At 33.7% G+C, this 27202-nt stretch overlaps 1 protein-coding gene across 1 annotated transcript; it reads right to left on the bottom strand.

Moving 5' to 3' along the window:
- Positions 1–93: 93 nt before the first annotated feature.
- LOC124373833 (metallophosphoesterase 1-like) lies at positions 94–26698 on the bottom strand (the record flags this gene model as incomplete). The annotated part of the gene is given in 10 exon segments (XM_046832159.1): positions 94–216; positions 4701–4783; positions 5993–6071; positions 6073–6160; positions 16346–16487; positions 17089–17094; positions 17242–17306; positions 18211–18350; positions 21967–22092; positions 26489–26698. Coding segments are annotated over 10 exon segments (1062 nt in total), but the record flags the coding sequence as incomplete, so codon positions are not given.
- Positions 26699–27202: the final 504 nt, after the last annotated feature.

Raw genomic sequence — 27202 nt, 5'->3', positions numbered from 1 at the left:
TTTTTGGTATAATCAACATTTAAAGAAGTACATGTTTGATTCTTTCCGGTGAGTAATTTACAAAACAAACTGGATGATGTTACGGTCACTCACCATTTCCGAGCTTTCCCTCGAAAGACACTCCCACCTCTCTCTGAACTTGTTGGCCTTCTCATCTTCTGGTGCCTCGTCTGGTTCATTGCACTCAGCATCAGACTCTCGATACATCGGAAAATGCTGGAACCACAAAAGTCTGCACTGGCGATTGCCAAGTAAATTGTTATTCGAGGAGGATCACATTCAGCAGAAAAAATATTTTTTTTACATCAGGTAGAAGTCTGTGCCTCTCATATAAAAATTCACCTTTGATAGAAATTGTGCATTTTAACCTCTTGCAGTGGTGTATATAGAATATTATTTCAGGGGGACGGAGGTGGTTCACTCACTCGCTAATTTAGGAAGAATAAAATACCCTCCAAAAACAGAGGCAAAGGAATCTGCCCACTGGAAATGGTTCAAGAGCTTCAAGACTACATAAATTTGTTTTAAATTAAAAAAACTACTGCGTACAATTTTAAAGTATGTCTTTTAAAATATCGGGGGCATTAAGTACCCTAAGCCTCCTCTTATGACCTCTTTGTAATTTATGATCATTAAGTGGACCAAAAGCACAAGGAAGTTATTACTTTTTTCCCACCGTCCTCCATTTTTTGACCGCTACTCAGCGTGATGGATGAATGTTATCTTATTTTGTTTTTATACTGTGAGATATCTGGAGACAATGTTGTACTGAATGAACTAAAAAAAGCATTTGTAGATTCAGTGAGAACATATCTTTTAATTGAGATACGTCTCCTCAACAATGTGGAGAGAGCATTTTAATTTCTTTTATTGGGCATATCTTATATTATTGGTCTTTTGGGGACAAAAAATTTTAACTTTTTTAAATTTCTGTAATAACACTTTTTTTAATTCATAGTTACACATTGATATTTTCAAAATTTTATGCTTTTTGGTTTACATTTTAATTTTTTAATGTCCGGAGCATGAAAGTTTAGTTTATAGCTCAAACCGAAATGTCACTTAGCCAGTGGGCGAGTGAATCGAACAGCTCAGCTAGCATTTCTGAGTTTGACCAATGTCATAATTTGTTGCTAGATACAAGAACAGTGTCATCAGCATATATGACAGGATAACTAAAGTGGTTTATATGGGATGGAAGATCTGATATAAATAAAAGAAACAGTACTGGGCCCATTACAGATCCTTGGGGCACTCCTCTGGTTATGGGTAGAGGGGAAGATATTCCAGTTTCTGTTTTTTCCATTTAGAGTATGCTTGATGGATACTATTTGTTTTCGTCCTGTTAAGTAGCTGCCAAACCAATTCAAAACAGAGTGCTTTATGCCCAATGAGCTCAACTTGCTTAAAAGTAGGCCGTGATCTAGACAATCAAAAGCTTTACTGAGATCAAGAAAGGTGCTTGTGACTGTGTTGCCTGCGTCAATATTGTCAATTATGTGTTCGATTAGGTCTGTCAATGCTGTAATGGTTGATTTCCCCGCTAGAAAGCCGTGTTGTCCTGTCAGGAATTAAGTGGTTTGTGTTAAGATGATCCATTAATCTGCTCAAAACTATTTTCTCCAAAACCTTTGAAACTGTTGGAACTAAAGAAATTGGCCTGTAGTTTTGAATCTCATATTTGCTTCCTTGTGAAGAGGAAACACCTTTGAGAGTCTCAATTTAGAAGGAAATACCCCTTGGCTCATTGATTTATTGATAACATCGGAAAGAGGATGGCAGAGTTCCAGTCTGCAAGATTTTAGGAGATTAGCTGAAACTTCATCTATTCCGGAAGACGTAGAAGATTTCAATTTGTTAATTGTGTTAAGTACTTCGTCAACATTTGGCAGGTTGAAAGGATGAAATAGTGTTAGCTGTAAGGTCAGGTAGGCTATTAAGTGTTGTCCTTTGTTGGTAACTGTTATTTTTCTTTAAAGTTTTTCTCTGCTATTGTATTGTATTTCTCTGTATATATTCATTGAAAATATTTGCCACCTCACCAATGTCGGAGACTGTTTCCAAGCCAGTGTTAAATCTGCCATTCCTCCTCTTGAGGTGATTCTTTCGAAGGTCTTACTTTATTTATTGTTTCCCAGATTGCTTTGCTTTTATTAGAGGCTTGGTTAATATGTGCTTCATTTGTTTGTTTTTTTACTTCTTTCAACTTAAGGTCATATGTCTTCTTCTTTGCTGAGGCCCTTACTTTGTCTTCTTGGCTGTTGGTTGACAAATAACGATCCTGAGCTTTCAGGAATTGTTTCTTTAGCAGGTCAATAATCAGGATTTAGTAGTTCAAGATTATTCTGTCGACTAGGCTTTGACTCTTTGTTTTGGTCACAGGACAGGCAATGTCCATAGCCGATGTTAAAATGGAAAGGAAGTTGCAATAGGCTTCTTCTGCACTGCTGGACTCATATACCTTTTCCCAGCTCTGGATCTGGATAGATAGTAATCCCTTGAGGCATGTAAGGTTATTATTATTAAAAAACCTTTTTGTCAATGATGTCCCTTTCAGCTGTTTCGAAGGTATGTCCACAGACGTAAAATTGCCCTGTATGGTCTGAAAGTCCTGTGTGCACAACATCAACAGAAATAGAGTTAAAATTGAAGTTTGTACAAACCATGTCAATAGAAGTTGAAGAGGTGTGAGTAATTCTGGTAGGTGGGAGATCTAGTCGAATCATGTCAAAAGGAGCAAGAGCTTCATCAAATAGTATTTTTTCTCTTTTTTGTCTTATCTAACATGTCAACGTTAAAATCCCCAACCAGGCAAATCCCGCTGTTCTCCAGTGGAATTCTTTCCAGAAGATCGGAAAGGATTAAAAGTGCCTGGCTGAGAGATGCTTTAGGTGGACGGTAAGCACCAAGAATATACAAATGCCGTTTCCTGGTTATCTGGAGTTTCACAGCAGCGACTTCACATGTTAGTTCAATACTTAGGTTTCTCTAAGTTGAGACTTTTTGACTTCATAACCAATCATGTTATTTCTGTAGATAGCAATTCCTCCTTTTATAATGGTGTTCTCTATTGAAAGAAGTTATTAGAGAATAATTTGGAATTTTTCCAATTTTTAAATTGTTTTCACAGTTTTAGTCCGTGTTCACTTATTACTAAAATGCCAGGGTTAGAAGTATGCAAAAAATGAGCAAGCCGATCAATTGTATTGCCAAGTCCTGTCAATATTTTGGTGAAAAATTGACAGTTTTCTTGATTTTTGAGCCTTTGTATTAGTTACAAACTTGGGGTGGTGGGATGTCTAGTTCATTTCCTTCATTTTGGCCTTTGTTAGCTCTCCAAATTTCTAAAAAATTATCTTTTGAACCCTCTGTTAACAGAACATTTATTATCACGGCTAAAACTGTAAAGTAGATTTGGAGCTGTTTTTGAGGGCTTCTTCAATGTTTCTATTAAAAAAATCTTCGAAAGATTCCTTGTCAACCAATTTTTTAGCAGTGATAGGGGGTCCTTTATAACTTTTAAAGGGCTGGCTATTGGCTCTTTAAGTGGAATAACGACTTCATCTGAAGTAACTGCAGGTTTTCTTTATATTGCACATATTTAGCTGGCTCAGTGGCGTTGTCCATCAGGTTAGTAAGTGTAAGTGGGGTCATCCCTAAATGTAGGGTTTGTTGGTGTTTGATTTTTTGTAAAAGATATGCTAAACTGGTTCTTGTTTGGGTGTTTTAGTTGGCTACTTGGAGCCAGACTTTGTGGAGGAGGAAATGTTAATGGTAGTATTGAGTCCCACTGAGTCCGTTTTTGTTTTGTGTCCCTGTACAGTTTGGTCAGTGTGACTTGTCAAGTGAGGTGGATGAGGTTTCAAGTAACTTCTGGTTTTATGGAAGAACCTTGTACAGTAAGACTTGATTGCATTGTCTCTGTCTGATATCCCTGACTCCAACTCTTTCACACTTTTCCTCCAGTGCTGTGATGGTTTCATCTTTGGCTAGGAGCTCTTCTTTGTTCTTTACAATATCGCCGGAAAGATCGTCAAGTTTCTGTTGAATGTTGTTGCAATAAGCTGTTTTTTTCTTAAAGGAATTTGTTACACGAAATTGTTACACATAAGCGAGGTTACCTTATATCTTGTGCAAGATGGATACCGAACATCTCAACAGAAACCCATAAAATCAGCGTATGGCTGCTTCACTGACATTTTTGGACTCTTACAAAAAAGATGACTCGCTACTCGATTGAATCATTACAGGAGACGAGACTTGGGTAAAACACGTGAATTGTGAAAACAAATTACAGTCTATGTAGTGAGGGCACACATGCTCCCCAAAAACCACGGAAATGCATGCAAAACAACATTGTCAGCACGGAAGATTTTTGAGGAAAGGAGTTGTTGTTGATTTCTTAGAATGTGGCACAACCTTACATTCTGCAAGGTACAGAATAGAACACAGAAAATCTTTATTCACAAACATCAAGTTTAGAACAGGCGTTACACAATATAAGATAAAAAGTAATAAATTATGGTTTAGTGTTCAATTGCCCTCTTCAGAAAGTTACATGCGTAACTAATATTGCTGTTTATTTCTAAGAAATATCCACTGTCAAAGTACAAAACTTAAATTTAAAGAAAACATGTCATATGCTTGGTGATATAGTCAGCACTTAAAGGGTTTAAAAACCAAAAGATAATGCTACATACCTGTAACAAAATGGGTCTACTATACTGCTTAAGAGCCATTCCTTTCCTACATTTTCCAACACCTTTAGCACACTGCAATCTTGCTGTAACAGACATTTAAAGGTTATACAATCTACTAGCAGCTACCCACAGCTTGACACAGTATTTTCTGCTGAATAACTGGGACATCTTAGATATTTTAAATAACATACCAAACATATAATACGCACAGGCTTTATTTATCAGAGCACACAAATATTTTCCTCTTGTTTTATAGTAAAATGTCATCAAATTTTCAGTTTGATTACATTATACAATGAAACTTAAAATTTATTTGAAATAAACAGTTTTGTGAATAGTTATTTTTATTTTTATTAATAAATACGCTAATTTTAAGTAAAATGCCCTGTTTTATATACTTTTTTGCTTTTACGTTTTTATAATTTAGTTATGATAAAAATTAGCTTTTGAACTTAAAGAAAAGAAATTTTATTTATTTGTCTTGGTGTTTATAGGAAAAGTAATGGATTTACTAGTGGCGTGTGAAGGGTTAACACATTTAGTGTGGGCTTCTGTCCGGACAGTAACATATACCTTACCAAAACTGCGTAGGATAGTCCGTACAGTTGCAATACCAATACTGCAGTGCTCTGTTATTTCGCTTGTTTGTGCTGCAATCGTGTCACATATCTTTGAAACTTTTCAAACTTATTCTATTTTATGAAGTATATTTACTTCCTATTACCTCAGTTCAACCTGCAAATGCGTAACTACTGTCTGGACAGTGTCAGTGAAACGCATACACATACGCACTCTAAAAACTGTCCTTTGTAAATGAACACGTGTTATTTTTCATGTTTCCAATTATTTAAACAATATTTCTCTATGTGTTTTTGTGTGGAAAAACATGCTACAGCGTCACGGAAATGTTGTGTTGTGTTGCACTGCGTTGTTACACTGTCTGGACAGTTCGTTGCATTATACAAAGAACTGTGCCCTTTTTTCTGAGTTATTATGATTTTTTTTATTATGATCTACTTTTAGAAAAAAATGCCTTTGCTAAAGATGTGGACTACTGTCTAGACCGTCCTGTTGATTACTTTCATGTAAGAACATAAAATTATCTAATACGATGATTGTATAGCATAATGAATCAAAATAGTCCCATGAATTTGAATTTTAACCGCATATTTAGGTACACAATGAGGATCTTTTGTAGAACACCAAACGTGTTAACTTACATATGAGTATCTCGATCAATTAGATGATAGTTGCATAGCAGATAAGTAATAATATAATTCAAATTTACTTACATGCAATTTTATTAACTTGTAATTCCGCTGGACGGCACAGAAAGCACCCGTCCCCCTCCATGGCCATGCTGTTGATGAGGAACAAAATGGTTTCCTGCGATGCTCAAGAGTCGAACTGAGGGTGCATTGAAGGCCTGAGTGAACCTTTCTTGGAGGTAAGGGCTGATACTGAACATTCAAAATTTGTTTATCACTGACAAAGCTCACTAAATTATTTACCTGTAATTGTGTTAATATCAACATTTGTAACATGCATAAATACTGTACCGTAAATTAGTTAATTAAATTTCATACAATGTAAATTTCGCAACCTAATCACCAGTATAATATAATATTATATTTTACCATCCAATGTTCCGGAACTAAATTAATTGGGCGGAGTAACTACTACCTAATTGGCACGCGTATGAATTTTTTCTTCTAACCCTTTGTAGCAGCCCAACTAACGTAACCGATCAGACCTCGCAGCGCTTGTCCGTAAGCAGTAAAATTTATCTTTTCGTATTATTAAATTAGCCCTTTGATGCCAAACGTATAAAATGAATGTAACGTAAAGTAAAGATGTGAATAGTAAAGTAACTTACCCTTGAAGATCTTTTATTTGCTTGATTGAGATAGGTAAAGGTTGTGGCGTCGTCCTTATGGCGACGAGCACGTTTGTTATAAATAGTAATTTGTATCATTAAATGGCTAATACCGTCGCGAATTTGTTTTAGGCGAGTTTACGTAGCTGATGTATCTCACGTGTTGTTTGAATAGATGGCTACCACTTCCCAACTCTACTCCTCTTCTAGAAGTAACCGTTCTTAGACTACAGCTTCAATGTCTCGTGCCAAGAAGCCGACACCCGGGTTGTGAGTCTACCTATTGTGAAGGGAAGTGAAATATTATTGTTTTGTAAAGTAAAACGTCGTACGCATAATTCAATAGAACATTGGATATTTTAGGCCCACCTAGAAGATATACTTTTAGTTATTACATTCTAATTGGCAGCAACGTGGCAATACATATTTTTCATTTACCATCTAAAAAAGTGGTGCTTGTAAGTTTAGTAAATTAAATTGAACTTATAAGTAAACTTTGCATTTCTAGTATTTATTACTACGACCTCAGAAGTCACCACCCCCATGTGTTATCGTCATACGGTACACAAATTTTATTGCGCGAATCTGCTATTGATGTGCCTACTCTGCCATCAACTGGGTGAAACTGAATGAAAACGCCACAATGCCTGCCATTAAAATAGAATATTTGTCTAAAGATGAGTTGGTATTTGAACTGATATCTAGAGGTATTAAATTAAATAGTGACAGTACAGTAAATGAACTCAGAAAGTCCTTAAGACAGTGTTTGAGAAACAATATTTTACCTACTCCTAGTAGCCTATTAAAAATAGACCACAATCAGGAAGTAAAACTTCTCAGTGAAAAAGTGATATTATTAGAACATGGGTGCAGTGAATTGAACAGTGCTAGTTCACCTTTAGAAAATCACCAAATTCCAAGAAAAGTGTAAACATTTAATAAACCGTTTATTTTTAGACAACCAGCTAGAACTAAGTTCTGTACATAGTGAAACTTTATCAGCTTTAAAGTGTAGGCTAGTAAATGGTTGAACAACAGTTAGCTAAAAACTTGCTACCTACAGTGAACCTAGAACAGCTTAAAGTGTTAGAAGCCAATTTAAATGAATCATTAGAACAAGATGAGGCTATGGAACAGGCAGTGAAAGAACAAATAGGCCCTATTTCTGTACAACCACCAACAATATCACAGCCTACTGCCAGTACCTCCACTTTGCCTATAATGCCTATTTATAATGCAAACAATGATTGTATTAGTCAACCTATGTCTGGTTTAAATATGTTTAATAAGTTAAACAACCCTGTAGAATGTTATTTACAAAATTTTACAGTAACAAATGGCTTAGTAGTACCTGAGCTAATAAACTTTTTGAAAACTTTGTTAAAACTAAAATGTGAAACTAGCCTATCAGAAAATGAAATTTTAGCATTGTTTACCATGTTATGCAAAAGGTCCTCTTTTAGCCAAAATAATACAGTGTAAGTCTGTCATGCCAAATGTCAACTATCTACATAGGGAATTAATTAGTGCTTTTATCCCTGTAGGCCTAATTGAAAGACTGAGACTAGATTTAGTTTATAGGCCACAAAGGTTTGATGAGCCACTGTATGAATACATCTATGACATCAAAGAGCTCAGTCAAGTTTTATTGTGTAACATAAGTGAACAGGACTTGGTAACTTGTATAAAAAGAGGTATTAAGCCTACAGATAGAAATAAGTTAATTTTTGAAAACAATCCCATTTGTTTTACAGATTTGGAAAATGTGTGTATAGCTAGTAAACAATATAACCTTTAATGATAACTTAAGGGACAATTTAAGTAAGACATATGTTAACAACATGTATCCACCACATGTTGAACTTAGAAAAAGTAGGCCTACTGTCAAAAACCCAAAGTTATGTTTCAATTGTAATAGGCCTGGCCACTTGGCAAAAAACTGTTTTAGGAATCCAAAAAAACTAGTTGGCAGGGGAGTGGTATTACACACAACACCTAAAAATATCCCTCCCCGGTTTCATAAGTTTAAGAATAATAATTTTATAAATAGTAATACAGTAAGAAAAGAAAAACACTATTTTATGAGAGTCTATGGTAAGGTAATTAAAAATTGGAGTAAATTAAACTATAGAAAACCTAATTTAAGACTAAATGTTAGACAGTGTAACAATATGCCTTTAATAGATGCTATAGTGGGTAAAAATGTAAAAACAAACTGCTTATTAGATACTGGTGCTACAAGAGATATAATTAGTAAAGAATTTTATGATAGCCTATTGTTGAATAAAAATGTTTCTAAATTAATGAAGTCAGATGATAGAATGTTTGCTGCAAATAACACTGAAATAAAATGTTTTGGTTACTGTTATGCTAAGATAAAAATTTCTAAATTTTGTTGGAAAGTAAAATTTATTGTATTGGATAATTTAAAATGGGACATTGTATTGGGAAACCCATTTATAACTAATAGCAAATTAATTTTAGATCTTGATGGAGATTCATGTTATTTTAAATTCAATTGTAATGAGAAAATAACTATTGTCAGACAACAGCCTTTTGAACATGAAGTAAACAGCATTGATGTAAAAAATAGGGTGCACTAGAGCTGAGGCTGAGATACAAAACCTTATAGGGGATTTTCCAAATGTTTTTAAATCCAAAATTAGGAGAGGCTCTAGATTTGGAAGTGAGATTAGTTCTAAATGACCCCACACCTGTAAATATTAGGCCTTATTTTATGAGCCCTCCTACTGTAAATAAGATGAAAACAATAATACAGGATTGGTTGGACCAAGGAATAATTGAACCCAGTACTTCAGCCTACTCCAGTCCAGCCTTTTTAACCAAAAAGGACAGACTTGTAGTCAATTATACCGAATTAAATAAAAAGTTACAGAAAATTGATTTTCCCATTGGTGATTTAAATAATTATTATCAACATCTTAGTGGAGCCAAATATTTTTCAATAATAGATTTAAGAAAACGTTTTTTTGCAATGTCCATTATCACCTGATAGTCAAGATCTTACCTCATTTAGCACTATATTTGGTAAATATAAATTTAAACGAGTACCCTTTGGTTTACATGTTGGTAGTGCGTTATTGTCCGCCTATCTGGACAAAGTCCTAGACAATATAAAATTTAAATATGTGATAAATTTTTGTGATGATATCTTAGTGTACAGTAAAGACCTTGATTCGCATTTAGTACATGTCAGAGAGATTGTAAATAGACTAAGCAAACATGGGTTAACGGCAAACCTAGAGAAAAGCAAAGTTTTGTTTTGAGGAAATCTCCTTTTTGGGGAACTTAATAAAAAATAATACAGTAACTATAGATCCCGAGCGAACAAGGAGTATAAGAGAATTTATGCCGCCTAAGAACGCCAAGCAAATTTCACAATTTTTAGGTATGACTAATTTCTTTTCAAAATTTATAAATAATTATGCCGAATTATGTAATCCTTTAAATCGTTTAAGAAGGAAAAACGCTAAATTTGTTTGGACAAGTGAATGTCAAGATTCGTTTGTAAAGTTAAAAGAAGCTATAATGAATCCTCCTGTACTCCAGTTAGCCGATTTTTCAAAGCAATTTATAGTAATGACAGATGCTAGTGGAATAGCCGCAGGTGGTTGTTTGTTACAGGAAAACGACCAAAATGAATTAATGCCAATAGCCTATTACTCTAGGAAATTTACTGATGCCGAGTTAAAATATACTGTTTATGAAAAAGAAGCTTTGAGTGCACTAATTTGCATAGAAAAATGGCACGAATTTTTAGAAGTAAGAACCTTTAAATTAATAACTGATAACCAAGCTTTATCCTATGTCCTCAATCACAAAAGGAAGGTAGGAAGACTTGCCCGGTGGATCGAGAGGATTTTGAATTTGCCATTTGAGGTGGAATTTAAAAGTTCCACCGATAATGCGCTGGCAGACGCCCTTTCACGTATGTTTGAGGGCGAGTCGACGGGAACAGCTGATCCGAGCCCCAGTGACTGCCGGAACGGTCCAGACCAGGATAAAAATAGATTATCGATTTCCTTCTGCCATTCAAACTCCTCCCGAAGGCAAAAATGTAAACAAACATCTAATGTAAAGCCTAAAATGCAGATAAATAATAAGTGCAATAAGAAGGATAATTTGTGGTTGTTAATTAATGATTTGCCATTAGCGTTTAAAGATTTAGAAAAATATCAACTTCAAGATAAAGAAACTCAGCAAATCATTCAATCTGTAAAAAGCAATAGTAACAATTTATGTTATTTTATAAAAAACAATTTACTGATGTACAAAAGGAATGTAAAAAGTAAGAGTAAGATATTTTTTGCCTGTACAGTTAATTGATTTAGTATATGAATTCTTCCACAGTTCTTTAATAGGAGGTCATTTAGGCATTGCTAGAACGCAAAGAAAAATTAATCAGTATTTTTATAGACCTGATTTAGACGAAATTATAAAGGCAAAAGTGAAAACATGTAATGTTTGTAAAATGAGTAAAGTGTGCCAAAGAAAATATGAAGGCGAATTAGTATCTGTGCCATTTAAGAATAATATGGATTGTTTATTCATAGATCTTTTAGGTCCCTTAGTGAGAACTAGAAATAGCAATGTATATTTACTTGTAGTTGTAGATGCCGCCAGTAAATTTCTATGGCTAATCCCTTTGAGGGAATGTAAGAGTGCTGAAATATGTAATAAATTAGACCGCATAATTTTTAACAACTTTTCTGTACCTAAAATAATAGTGTCAGACAATGCCGCATATTTTACATCACTGTATTTTAAGAAGTTCTTATTTAAGAATTTTATTGAACACCGTAGACTAGCGCCTTACAGGGCTAATGGAAATCAATCAGAAAGGCATATTAGAAACATATCTACATTATTGCGTAGTTTCTATCACAACTGTCATAGTAATTGGGATAATGACCTAGGCTATATACAATTAAGTTTAAACACCGCCCATAATGAAAGCACAGGTTTTGCTGCCTTTGATTTAATGTTTAATCATTCCTGTAATAATGCTTTATCTAATTTATGGAAGCTAAATGATCTAATTGGTGAGAATTTGTCCAAGGAAACCGTTGTAAACAATTTAAAGAGAGCTGTGGTGAATGTAAAAAGGAGTATAGCACATAACAGTAATAGACAAAAGTACTCAGAGCAAAATGTAAAACATCCCTTTAAGTTGCATTCCTTAGTATGGATTAGAACCCACTATTTAAGCAATAAGGTAGAAAAGTTTTGTGCAAAATTAGCACCAAAATATGTAGGAATTTATAGAATTTTATATTTTTTAAGCCCTGTAACTTGTATTGTACAACACACTGAAAATGTTTTGAATGTAAAAAAGGTTCATATTGTAGATTTAAAATTAAATTAAGACCTGTTTCTGTATAAAATAAAAAAAAAAATTTTTGTAGCATCCCTAGCTTAAGGAACCACTTGCTGCCAAATTTAAAAGATAAGATGAAATCCAGGAAGTTAACTGTTTGGTGAATTCTTAACGAATGTGTCAATGGAAATAAAATATAGAAAAAGAATTTGTAAATAGACTTAGTGTAAAGAAATGAGACAAAGTTGATCCTGACTGTTTGTAATGAGGGAACCAAATATGAAAAATTGTCTGTGTTTTGTAGGTATGCCGAAATGTTGAATTTTGTAGATATATTTGAAGTGTTAAAAGTCATGTAGATGTAAGATGTATAGGATGTTGTATATAAAAATATATATTAAGAGTGATGCAGTATTAATACGAAATGTGAGACTTAGCTTCTCGTGAGGGGACGTTTCATTCCAAAGTATGCGATCCATATTGGTAACTTGTCCGCAAGTCTCAGGGTATTTAATGGCACAACACTATACACGAAACACTGGTATGAATGCAAAAAAGAAGTATGAATGTGGCGCCTATATAACAAAACACTACACTACACTTGTTTACGATTTAATCGCCTTAAATGCCCTTATTCTTGCAACGACCCGCAAATTCTAAAACGCTGCAACGTCCACTGCATGAAAATAGCACCAAAATATGTAGGAATTTATAGAATTTTATATTTTTTTAAGCCCTGTAACTTGTATTGTACAACACACTGAAAATGTTTTGAATGTAAAAAAGGTTCATATTGTAGATTTAAAATTAAATTAAGACCTGTTCTGTATAAAATAAAAAAAAAATTTTTGTAGCATCCCTAGCTTAAGGAACCACTTGCTGCCAAATTTAAAAGATAAGATGAAATCCAGGAAGTTAACTGTTTGGTGAATTCTTAACGAATGTGTCAATGGAAATAAAATATAGAAAAAGAATTTGTAAATAGACTTAGTGTAAAGAAATGAGACAAAGTTGATCCTGACTGTTTGTAATGAGGGAACCAAATATGAAAAATTGTCTGTGTTTTGTAGGTATGCCGAAATGTTGAATTTTGTAGATATATTTGAAGTGTTAAAAGTCATGTAGATGTAAGATGTATAGGATGTTGTATATAAAAATATATATTAAGAGTGATGCAGTATTAATACGAAATGTGAGACTTAGCTTCTCGTGAGGGGACGTTTCATTCCAAAGTATGCGATCCATATTGGTAACTTGTCCGCAAGTCTCAGGGTATTTAATGGCACAACACTATACACGAAACACTGGTATGAATGCAAAAAAGAAGTATGAATGTGGCGCCTATATAACAAAACACTACACTACACTTGTTTACGATTTAATCGCCTTAAATGCCCTTATTCTTGCAACGACCCGCAAATTCTAAAACGCTGCAACGTCCACTGCATGAAAATAGTTTGCCTAAATTGATTTTCTATTTTTGGTCCCTAAGCGAGTAGTCATAGAACTGCATTGGCATGCGATCTAGCGGATTTCATAAGAAACTTTTGAAACCCCGCGCTATCGTATTGTGATGGTTGAATTTGAATTTATGTAATGAATAAAAGGTTGAATTAAGTTTGTTATTTAGAATATGTTTAAAGTAAAGCGACTAACTAGGTTGCGAAATCAAAACAGGGGGGATATTCTGTACCGTAAATTAGTTAATTAAATTTCATACAATGTAAATTTCGCAACCTAATCAGCCAGTATAATATAATATTATTTTACATCCAATGTTCCGGAACTAAATTATTGGGCGGAGTAACTACCTAATTGGCACGCGTATGAATTTTTTCTTCTAACCCTTTGTAGCAGCCCAACTACGTAACCGATCAGACCTCGCGCGCTTGTCCGTAAGTAAAATTTATCTTTTCGTATTATTAAATTAGCCCTTTGATGCCAAACGTATAAAATGAATGTAACGTAAAGTAAAGATGTGAATAGTAAAGTAACTTACCCTTGAAGATCTTTTATTTGCTTGATTGAGATAGGTAAAGGTTGTGGCGTCGTCCTTATGGCGACGAGCACGTTGTTATAAATAGTAATTTGTATCATTAAATGGCTAATACCGTCGCGAATTTTGTTTTAGGCGAGTTTACGTAGCTGATGTATCTCACGTGTTGTTTGAATAGATGGCTACCACTTCCCAACTCTACTCCTCTTCTAGAAGTAACCGTTCTTAGACTACAGCTTCAATGTCTCGTGCCAAGAAGCCGACACCCGGGTTGTGAGTCTACCTATTGTGAAGGGAAGTGAAATATTATTGTTTTGTAAAGTAAAACGTCGTACGCATAATTCAATAGAACATTGGATATTTTAGGCCCACCTAGAAGATATACTTTTAGTTATTACATTCTAATTGGCAGCAACGTGGCAATACATATTTTTCATTTACCATCTAAAAAAGTGGTGCTTGTAAGTTTAGTAAATTAAATTGAACTTATAAGTAAACTTTGCATTTCTAGTATTTATTACTACGACCTCAGAAGTCACCACCCCCATGTGTTATCGTCATACGGTACAATACTACACACAACTTTATAACATCCATGACCAAAATGTAATCTTTCGAACACAATTCATCTTAGCTTTCATTTTTATTGCACTCTTTCATTTAATAAAAATATTTTTCTACTAGGACAACTTTGATTTTGATGAAAAATTCCTTTAAACTGGATTCTTTATTTATGTAATTCGGTAGTTTATAGTATAATATTGTTCCTGTGTATATGTTTTGTTTTTGTACTTGTTTTTCTTCTTTCTGTGAGTTTTGATTTTTATGTTATTTGTTAGTAGTCATACATTTATTTAATTACTGACAAGAAAGCAGTGTTACATACACTGCTGAGTGTTTGATGTGGTTCAAAATTTTACTATGGCAATGCTGGGTTTTATAATAATGGGTGTGAATACACAAAACAACACCAAGAATGACTTATGAACATAGTCATTATCTTTAAGTGGCAATTTACCTACAGGTTTGGTTTGAAAATAAAGATTTCTGGTTTTTTAATACTTCCCAAAGTTGTAAAATTAAAAAACTTATTTATCATTTTTATAGCATTAAAATGTTTACTTCATATATTACTAAAGCAAATTACATGGTTTCTTTTTAAAAGAAATATATAATGGACTGATTGAAATCCTTCAATCGTATTTCCTAGGTTTACATGCCCAGTGCCACGACTATCTTTTTTAATTACTAGGTTTTCTAGTTCACACCTCGTAAAAACATTACCGACACAATTATTATCGTAAAATATTGTACGACTCCCTGTGGAAAGCCATCTTCGGTCAAGAGATTTTAAACTAAAACTGGACAAGCCAGCGATGCAAATCCACTTATAAAGGAGAGAGAAGGGAATTATAATTAATTTGTGATTGGAGGTGTGAACCGGAAAACTTACAAGATACTTAACCTTTAACCCCTCCATCGGGCGCTTAAAATTAGAAACACCATCAGGCGCTCACGGAGGTTTCCTCCAGGTTGGCGAATAATGGATATCATAGTCGTTTAAACTGTTTTTATTTTGTTTAAATATTCATACTGATTTAATTACAATGTAATATATTCATTTTTAGAAATATAATAAAAATTACACTCTTATGTAATGAATTTTCGAAATAAGAAATTCAAAATCTTAAAAAATGTTATTGTATAATTACAACATGATTAATTTTAAGGAATAATGCAATTAATTGTAAAAATGTTTAACCTGCTTTAAATATGTATGGAAATTAACTTAGTTTTTAACTTCTTAAAAAACAACTTACTTCAATTCTTGAGATATTATACAATTGTAATGTCAATTATTGCTCTGAAATAAAAATTTATTCTTTACTAAAAATTTTTTTACACACTGCACAAAATTTAAAAAAAATTTTCCTTCTGGTTCTTATAACGGCAATGTTCACTCCATAATCATTACTAAAATGTTCCCTAGCGCACTGGTACTGTACTGACAAGTCTCTCGTTTTCATTCTCCATTTCAAAAAATTCAAATAAAATATATGGTATAATTTAAAAAGAAACCATCACAGGTCACACATTTAGGCGCACACGGATTATTACACATAAAAACTAAACACAACAAGGCGCTCACGGAGATTTCGTCCAAGCACTACAAACACACCATCGGGCGCTCACGGAGGAATCGTCCAGTCACGCACGGAAGTAGACCTCATACTGACACATTTTGATAAATAAAAGCGGGAGGGTATTGTTTCGTTTCCCCGAAAGATGCTCGTGAAGTACACTGCGGGAAACGACTGCCGACATCAGAAAAGTAGTACTATTTTTAATAATAAAACATACACGGAGGAAAACTCCGTTTTAGCGCCCCGATGGAGGGTTAATAAATAAATAACTTGTGACTTCAGAAAACTTACCCATAATGGAATCCTATGTCATGATTGCCTACGACTACAAATATCTGTGTCCCAGTTGGAACCCTGAAAAGGCTGTGGAATCGTTGAACGTAAGCGTTGAACTCTGCATCGCTGCAAGATAATCCTTCATCGAACACATCACCTGCGGCACAATATGTTATTGGTAATGTTTCTGAGCACTCCATATCCTACACACAATCAAGGAATGAGTACAAATGGTAAACATTTAATATTAGCTTTTATAAATGTCTGCCCCGCCGCTACATAACCTTCATGTAATGACTAAATTAACCACACCAAACAGCAATATATTTTATTTTTTAAGTTAACTGTATATTAAAGTTGAATGCTAGCCCTACAGATAGATGTGATAGTAGTGCAAAGGGCATAAAATTGTGTTACTTCCAAAAATTAATTATATTCTGTCACCAGCTGCCAAAGCTAATTAATTAAGGTGGGTTGATGAATGACTTCATTGTTCCCAACTCACATATCACATTAGTTACCAGCTTATATGTGACAGAAGTAATCAAATTCGTAAAACAAATTTCTGCTCAATCTCCAACAGCCGACATGACTGTAATACACATAACAAAATCATCACTGACAAACACAATTCAACATTTTATGAAATGAAAACTGATTATATGGGGAAAAGATTAAAAAAATATTTACCTGAGGAAATGAAAAAAGAAACTAATTATAATAAATTTTAAACAAAAATTAAGGAGTATCTTACAAACACAGCACTTTACTCTGTTAATGAATTGGTATATGAGGCCAGAAAATAATTGAGACAATAGTTTGAATGCAATCAAAGTGTGTCTGTGTAGTATGTGTGCTTTGAACAAATTTTTATGCAAGATATACAATTTTTTAATGAACTTACCGAGCACAAAAAACGATGTCAGGCCTATGAAGTGTGATAGCAGTTTGGAACGCCCTGTGCATTTGCCACTCCCTGAAAATATATATTGAAAGTGTGAAATGTAAGGTATGTAAAAATCTGCTTCATTCCACTATTGGAAAACATATGTTTATAAAGTAGCCAAGTTTTAAAAGTTCAAGTGTGAAACAAATCACAAAGATTTGATGTGACGAGAGCAATTACACTGTCACTCTAGAACTAGTCGTTGCTCTCATGACCATATGCATAATTTGTAAAAAAATATATACACATTAATTTTTTATTGTAAGATTATATCCTTCAACTACTTCATCGTACACAAATTCCTTGTCTCTTCTAGTCCCTTATCAACTTAATAATCGGCTGTAGAGAAACTCCCTAAGAACAAAGCTTAACTTTAAACACTTGTATGTCCTTATTTTTGGTCCTAGGAAGTTATGGAATACGCCTTGTTTTGAGAGTAAAATAAATATGCATACAAATGTTTTTAACACTTTTAAAGTATACACTTTTTTTAGTATTTATGTTAAAATATACTAAAGTTTGAGATTTATCTCTAAGCAGCCAATAAAAATATTTTTTAACAAACAAAAAAACATCTAGATGCTTATAAATCATGCAAAATGTGACACCTCCTATTATTATTCTATAACATAAATAGAAGCTATTTAAAATTTTAAATTGTTCTTATGAGTTGAAATCAAAATGGCCACCAGTACAGTTATCTCTTCACTCAACATTTTGAACCCCCAAATTTTTATGTCCATCATAAAAATTTAGTCCTCTCTTCACTTTTAGTGATCCAATTTCTTATTTTTCTCTAAAAAAAAAAATAAAAAATAATAAGACTCCAAATGGTGTGAGGTATAATCCCTACTTGCATTTACTAAGAAAATTAACATGAATACGATTTTTAACCAAAAGAAATTTAGCGTCAAAGGTATATTATTGCTCTTACCTCCTCAGCTTGTCAAACCAGTGGCCTCTCCGGGAACCGAGCAAATGAGTATCTGCGAGCAGCATGACCTTGACTTCACCTCCATCACCCACAGCAATGTTCGGTTCCTCATTGATAGTGTCCAAGGAAGGCCAGTGGCACTATAACAACAAAAAGTCAACCTAGTTTACTGCCTTCCAAGCTGAATGATGAATTTGCGTTCACCGACGAGGATAACAGCGACTGACAGCTGTAAACGTCAGTCTGGTCATAAAGAGTATCGAAGCACTGGATTTTTGTAGCAAACCATTACAAGGCCCTTTCAAAATCTAGGCTCTCTTCATTATTAATACAACCGAATGCTGATTACTGTTGAGAAGTGTAGTATCATCTGCATATAATTTTGTGTAAGCAACATTAGAAGCCAAATCATTGACAGTAATTATACAAAAATAGAGGGCCAAGGACAGATCCTTGTGGAACCCCACTTTCTATCTTTTTTAAACTTGATCTGTCACTTCCCTGGACAACCATTTTCTCTCTATTAGTCAAATATGACTGCAGCACCCTCGATCATAAATGCACCCCGCACTTTTTGCAAAAATAAGAAAAATATCGAGATAGTATCTTACCTCAATTTATATCAAGTAAGTGCTTGTAAATGTCAAATTAAAAGAAATTTAATTACTGAAACTAGTCGAAATGGGAACACAGAAATAATTGAGCAAGCGACCTGACTGCTGCAGAAACGGTGTTGTAACTACGCTACTACTGACAGCTATGAAAGTTATCGGTAATCTAAACTGGCTCATCATTATCTGCATACATCTGATGGTAACCTTAACTAGTGCTACTTGGCCGTGTAACAATGCAGACACCCAACAAAACTTATATTGTCGTTTCCCCCAGTAAAATTCATGCACCTTTATTAACAAGTACTTTCATATATCTGCTTAACCGTTGGTTTAAGGTGGTGTAAACCATAAAATAGGCTGTGAAGAGTTTACCATTAAGTACTTTTAACCTTTTCACTACCCTTCCGTTCCAACTGAAATTAGTATGAGGATGACAATTTATGATTTCTCCTCAAGAGAATTACCTCTATCAATTTCATGAAAAACTACGTTGTGCACAAATACTTGTCTAGTAATTCTGATCAATTATTGTGGCAACTCAACTGAACTTTCAAGAAAATTAAATGTATGAATTCCAGAGTTGATGTTGCTGAATAAAAACGAGGTTCATCATTCAGTGTTGTGACGTTTATGTTGTCCAACCGGAAGAGGGGTTGAGGTTCTTATACGATCTGAGCTTAATTTTTAAATAAGTCCCTCTCTCAAGGAATAGTTTTCTGTTTTTACCAAGAGTTTCGTGTGATGCAAAAGCCAGCACTAATAGCCAAAGGAATTTGTAATCTGTAGCCTATTTTACCATGGTCAGATCATATTGAATGATTTGACATGAGAAAGTACCAATTACAAATACCCATACTGGCAGAAAAAGAAAAATATCACACAGGACAGTAAATAAATTCAAGCTCATACCACAAGAACACTCCAATCTGCATGAGTATTGCATCAATTCATTATTTAATGTAAGGATAAATTTATACTTTTATATATTTATAATTTCATATGACAGACTAGCCTTCAGGTGGAGGACTGATATGACTGTATCCCATATGCCAGTGGTCATGAAGGGATTCTGAACCTTCTTATTGCTCGGCAACATCAACGATGGCTTTCTGACACTTAATTTTATATTTTTATTTTATAACCACTGCCTTGGATTGTTATACTAAAATGTAAAAGACATGTACGTTAACTCAATAAATACTCAGAAACTACCAGCTAGCCTAAATTTTCTTGAGAAAGTACACATCCAAACAATGAAATAACTGTTCTTTATCACAAACTGGGGCTCTATTGATCTTGTGATGTAACAGAATCACATTTATTTATTTAATACAAAAGGTTTGGAGACAGCAACAATTTAAACAAATTAATGTTAGTGTAAAAAATGGGTAGGGTACGATAAGCGGACCCGGTTTTTTATATTGAAGAATATAGTCATTCATACCTAATATTCGCATCTCAAATCCTAGACTATCAATCGATATAAAAGTATCTATAGTCCTCAATAACAATCATACCTATGTTTTAAATTAAAATATGAATTTAATATTTACAGTGATCAAACAAATTATTATAACAAAAATTAGGAAAACTGAAGACATATTTGCTGATCATATTTGCTCCTCTCACAGTTACAGTTGTTTCTTCTTTTCCCACAAATTTCACATACGTTTTTCGGTACGAGTCCAACATGTTGAAGAACATGTCTTATCATCTTTCAAAGCATTGTCATGTAGTTTTCTAAAATTTACTGCCATTTTTAATAATCAAATGTTAGGCTAGTTATATAAAATTGAAATATTACATTACGAGTATTATTTGAAAGTGTTTACAGCTGTTGATATAGATTATTTAAGTTAATTGTTCAAAATAATTAATCAGTATTGATTGATTATATCGAGGTTATGATTAAGTAATATCGTCTGCAAATATCGATATAAAAAACTGGGGTATCAATTTACATTAACGTGACCATGGAAAGGTAGTTCATTTTTTTTCCTGAAAACTACAATTTTTCCTGAAAACAATATTGAAGAAAAAATTCGTCGGCAACGAAAATCAAAGGAGCTATGATTTTTTTTTAATCCTCTGAAAACTCAGTTTTTGACAGTTTCCTATAACTCCGCGTCTGCTCAAACTCAGTATAGCCAGATTTCAAAAACCGATTATCATACCAACAACGAGAAATTATCGTACTTTCATATAAAATAATCGTACCAAACACATTTAATGAAAAAGTATGTTATGTTCGTATAATAAATTATGTTATAATTAACTTTTGGTTTGTTACTTGTATAAATTTGTCAAAAATCTTTCATGGTACGATAATAACTACCCATCGTGTATCTTACCAGCGCATAAAATCAATGAAATTATCGTACCTTTACGATAATTATCGTACCTCTGGCAACACTATCCATATTTGACATTTTGGTATTACTCCGCGCCTTCTCAAATAAAGAAGGGACGCCATTTTGAACTACTGTTGTTCCTCCGCGTCTATTCTTAACCTCCTAGTTCAGTAGTAGTAATGGCACACCTTTGTGTTGGATGTTCGGTATCTCACGTGGAAGCAATTTGTAAAGACGAGTATGGAGTTTTACAATTTTATGTAAACCACGGGGCTTATACCCGGACTAGGCGTGGTAAATAGAAAGTGTGGCAACGAACTCGTTGTAAACGAATTTACTGAAATGATGCTGACTAATACGTTAATCCTGTCAACAATGCCTGCCCGCTGCGCAGTGCTTGCTCTTTTACAAAAAAATTAACTCGAGCTTGCAAAAGTCGAATTCCAGATCACGTGATGCCCCTGCTCCTTAACGCAATAATGTCCGAAAGGCATCAATATAATACAATAATATACTTTCTCCCCAGTTCATATGCACCTGTGATAATAATACTTGGCTATAAATGCCCAACACCTAAAAAAAAGTCCATTTTCCATGGTCACGCTAATGTAAATAAATACCAAAACTGGGTCCGCCTTGTACCCTACCCTAAAAAATTTTAAATAATTTTGAACTACAACTTAAAATTAGGCTATAAAAGAAAAATGATCCAACAGATTGCAAAGGCAATGTAAAGTACTTTAATTAGTCTACACTACAAGTTTTAATATTAAATGACAAACATTAGGTACCTGGATTAAAACTACATAGTATATTAGATATTCACAGAAGAAAAATAAAAGGAACACTGGTAGCAAAAGTTTAAAAAACAAACTTAGGTTTTGTAACCATTCTTGAAATTCATTATTGACTAACAGCTAGCGTATGGGTTATTGAAAGTCTATTTTGCCATTATCATAATTATTTTATGATAGGCATTTATCTTAACTACGTTCACTAGATAAAAGCAAACGATAACTGATAAGCCTAATCCTACGTACTAATCAACTCTATTATCAAAATCCAACATAACCTAAAACGTAAACAACATATTAGAAGATATCTTTATGTCGAAATCCACCGAATCGAACACAAAAAGAAAGAATGCAACTATGATGACTATGACTGATGGATTATCACCAAATTGACCGAGCATAAATGATAAGATTATTTTGCTGGAATATCGTTACATGTAATTTTTTATTAAAAATTGCGATCTGTAATGAGAATTTTTTCTATAAGTTGTATAGAATATTACATACTATATAAAATTGCAACTTAGGTTTTATTTTATATTTTTTTAATTATGAAGAAAATACACATAACACTTTTATTGTTATAAGTTGTGTTTTGTGGGGGCGAATATATTAAATGAGAATAATAAGAAGCTATGCAATTATACGGAATTAACATAGAATAATGAGAAGTAGTTAAAGTTGAACTTGTTTAACAGTACCGTATTTCGGAGGACTATAGATCACTCTACCATCAGTAATGTGAGTCCTAGTCCACACCAGGGAGAGTGTCCAAAGGGGTTGAAGATACGTAGCAGGGGTAGAGAGTACAGTTGGCGAAGTCTTCAGAAGCCATGTTGCTTATAACACTTGGCAACATGGCTTCTGAAGACTTCGCCAACTGTACTCTCTACCCCTGCTACGTATCTTCAACCCCTTTGGACACTCTCCCTGGTGTGGACTAGGACTCACATTACTGATGGTAGAGTGATCTATAGTCCTCCGAAATACGGTACTGTTAAACAAGTTCAACTTTAACTACTTCTCATTATTCTATGTTAATTCCGTATAATTGCATAGCTCTTATTATTCTCATTTAATATATTCGCCCCCACAAAACACAACTTATAACAATAAAAGTGTTATGTGTATTTTCTTCATAATTAAAAAAATATAAAATAAAACCTAAGTTGCAATTTTATATAGTATGTAATATTCTATACAACTTATAGAAAAATTCTCATTACAGATCGCAATTTTTAATAAAAAATTACATGTAACGATATTCCAGCAAAATAATCTTATCATTTATGCTCGGTCAATTTGGTGATAATCCATCAGTCATAGTCATCATAGTTGCATTCTTTCTTTTTGTGTTCGATTCGGTGGATTTCGACATAAAGATATCTTCTAATATGTTGTTTTACGTTTTAGGTTATGTTGGATTTTGATAATAGAGTTGATTAGTACGTAGGATTAGGCTTATCAGTTATCGTTTTGCTTTTATCTAGTGAACGTAGTTAAGATAAATGCCTATCATAAATAATTATGATAATGGCAAAATAGACTTTCAATAACCCATACGCTAGCTGTTAGTCAATAATGAATTTCAAGAATGGTTACAAAACCTAAGTTTGTTTTTAAACTTTTGCTACCAGTGTTCCTTTTATTTTTCTTCTGTGAATATCTAATATACTATGTAGTTTTTAATCCAGGTACCTAATGTTTGTCATTTAATATTAAAACTTGTAGTGTAGACTAATTAAAGTACTTTACATTGCCTTTGCAATCTGTTGGATCATTTTTCTTTTATAGCCTAATTTTAAGTTGTAGTTCAAAATTATTTAAAATTTTTTAGGGTAGGGTACAAGCGGACCCAGTTTTGGTATTTATTTACATTAGCGTGACCATGGAAAATGGACTTTTTTTTAGGTGTTGGGCATTTATAGCCAAGTATTATTATCACAGGTGCATATGAACTGGGGAGAAAGTATATTATTGTATTATATTGATGCCTTTCGGACATTATTGCGTTAAGGAGCAGGGGCATCACGTGATCTGGAATTCGACTTTTGCAAGCTCGAGTTAATTTTTTTGTAAAAGAGCAAGCACTGCGCAGCGGGCAGGCATTGTTTGACAGGATTAACGTATTAGTCAGCATCATTTCAGTAAATTCGTTTACAACGAGTTCGTTGCCACACTTTCTATTACCACGCCTAGTCCGGGTATAAGCCCCGTGGTTTACATAAAATTGTAAAACTCCATACTCGTCTTTACAAATTGCTTCCACGTGAGATACCGAACATCCAACACAAAGGTGTGCCATTACTACTACTGAACTAGGAGGTTAAGAATAGACGCGGAGGAACAACAGTAGTTCAAAATGGCGTCCCTTCTTTATTTGAGAAGGCGCGGAGTAATACCAAAATGTCAAATATGGATAGTGTTGCCAGAGGTACGATAATTATCGTAAAGGTACGATAATTTCATTGATTTTATGCGCTGGTAAGATACACGATGGGTAGTTATTATCGTACCATGAAAGATTTTTGACAAATTTATACAAGTAACAAACCAAAAGTTAATTATAACATAATTTATTATACGAACATAACATACTTTTTCATTAAATGTGTTTGGTACGATTATTTTATATGAAAGTACGATAATTTCTCGTTGTTGGTATGATAATCGGTTTTTGAAATCTGGCTATACTGAGTTTGAGCAGACGCGGAGTTATAGGAAACTGTCAAAAACTGAGTTTTCAGAGGATTAAAAAAAAAAATCATAGCTCCTTTGATTTTCGTTGCCGACGAATTTTTTCTTCAATATTGTTTTCAGGAAAAATTGTAGTTTTCAGGAAAAAAAATGAACTACCTTTCCATGGTCACGTTAATGTAAATTGATACCCCAGTTTTTTTATATCGATATTTGCAGACGATATTACTTAATCATAACCTCGATATAATCAATCAATACTGATTAATTATTTTGAAACAATTAACTTAAATAATCTATATCAACAGCTGTAAACACTTTCAAATAATACTCGTAATGTAATATTTCAATTTTATATAACTAGCCTAACATTTGATTATTAAAAATGGCAGTAAATTTTAGAAAACTACATGACAATGCTTTGAAAGATGATAAGACATGTTCTTCAACATGTTGGACTCGTACCGAAAAACGTATGTGAAATTTGTGGGAAAGAAACAACTGTAACTGTGAGAGGAGCAAATATGATCAGCAAATATGTCTTCAGTTTTCCTAATTTTTGTTATAATAATTTGTTTGATCACTGTAAATATTAAATTCATATTTTAATTTAAAACATAGGTATGATTGTTATTGAGGACTATAGATACTTTTTATATCGATTGATAGTCTAGGATTTGAGATGCGAATATTAGGTATGAATGACTATATTCTTCAATATAAAAAACCGGGTCCGCTTATCGTACCCTACCCATTTTTTACACTAACATTAATTTGTTTAAATTGTTGCTGTCTCCAAACCTTTTGTATTAAATAAATAAATGTGATTCTGTTACATCACAAGATCAATAGAGCCCCAGTTTGTGATAAAGAACAGTTATTTCATTGTTTGGATGTGTACTTTCTCAAGAAAATTTAGGCTAGCTGGTAGTTCTGAGTATTTATTGAGTTAACGTACATGTCTTTTACATTTTAGTATAACAATCCAAGGCAGTGGTTATAAAATAAAAATATAAAATTAAGTGTCAGAAAGCCATCGTTGATGTTGCCGAGCAATAAGAAGGTTCAGAATCCCTTCATGACCACTGGCATATGGGATACAGTCATATCAGTCCTCCACCTGAAGGCTAGTCTGTCATATGAATTATAAATATATAAAAGTATAAATTTATCCTTACATTAAATAATGAATTGATGCAATACTCATGCAGATTGGAGTGTTCTTGTGGTATGAGCTTGAATTTATTTACTGTCCTGTGTGATATTTTTCTTTTTCTGCCAGTATGGGTATTTGTAATTGGTACTTTCTCATGTCAAATCATTCAATATGATCTGACCATGGTAAAATAGGCTACAGATTACAAATTCCTTTGGCTATTAGTGCTGGCTTTTGCATCACACGAAACTCTTGGTAAAAACAGAAAACTATTCCTTGAGAGAGGGGACTTATTTAAAAATTAAGCTCAGATCGTATAAGAACCTCAACCCCTCTTCCGGTTGGACAACATAAACGTCACAACACTGAATGATGAACCTCGTTTTTATTCAGCAACATCAACTCTGGAATTCATACATTTAATTTTCTTGAAAGTTCAGTTGAGTTGCCACAATAATTGATCAGAATTACTAGACAAGTATTTGTGCACAACGTAGTTTTTCATGAAATTGATAGAGGTAATTCTCTTGAGGAGAAATCATAAATTGTCATCCTCATACTAATTTCAGTTGGAACGGAAGGGTAGTGAAAAGGTTAAAAGTACTTAATGGTAAACGGCCACGAGAGAGGTGGGCATGGTGAGTGAATTTACACTAAGTAGCCGACCTTTAGGTTGGGAGCTGAGGACGTCCACTTGGCGCGCTGATGCAGATACTCCATCTGCCACCGTTTCCAGATCCGCTGATGAAAGGATTGGACAAGTTGCCAGTATCGGAGTCGGTTGTCGGGTACAGCTAGCACATCAGGATCCGGAACAGCAGAGAGTGGCTGGCCGATCAAATAATTACCTGGGGTGAGAGCAGTAATTACTGGCATCGTTGGAGAGTGGGGTCAGTGGTCTCGAATTGAGCATAGCTTCCACCTGTGTTACAAGGGTATAAAGTCCAAGAGAGTCATAACTCTGCGGAGATGGTGTTTTGCACCATTTACCGCACTTTCCCAAAGCCGACCTTGGTGAGGAGTGGGAGGAGCTTTTATTTCTATTGTGTTGAAATAAAAACACAAAGATTAACAGATTAACGCTAAATAAATTACGCAAATTAAATCAATTAATCTTTATAACTTAGTGAAATAGTGGATAGTTAAAATATACTACGACTAATAATTAAATATTCTTAAAGTTGGCTAATACTAATATTAAAATTATTTTTATAACGCTATTTCTAACTTACCTTAATAGTATAAATTGGTTAGCTATATATAATAGTAAGGATGACTTAAACAATAAGTTCAATAAGTTCTTTGATTTGTTGTTAAGGGCGGTAAACAGCACAATGCCTATGAAAACTGTTGGGATAACCAACAGAAATAGTAAATCTA

Source organism: Homalodisca vitripennis, unplaced genomic scaffold (genome assembly GCF_021130785.1).
Source record: "Homalodisca vitripennis isolate AUS2020 unplaced genomic scaffold, UT_GWSS_2.1 ScUCBcl_6502;HRSCAF=13741, whole genome shotgun sequence".
NCBI classification, from domain to species: domain Eukaryota; kingdom Metazoa; phylum Arthropoda; class Insecta; order Hemiptera; family Cicadellidae; genus Homalodisca; species Homalodisca vitripennis.
This window is presented reverse-complemented; position numbering and strand designations above follow the sequence as displayed.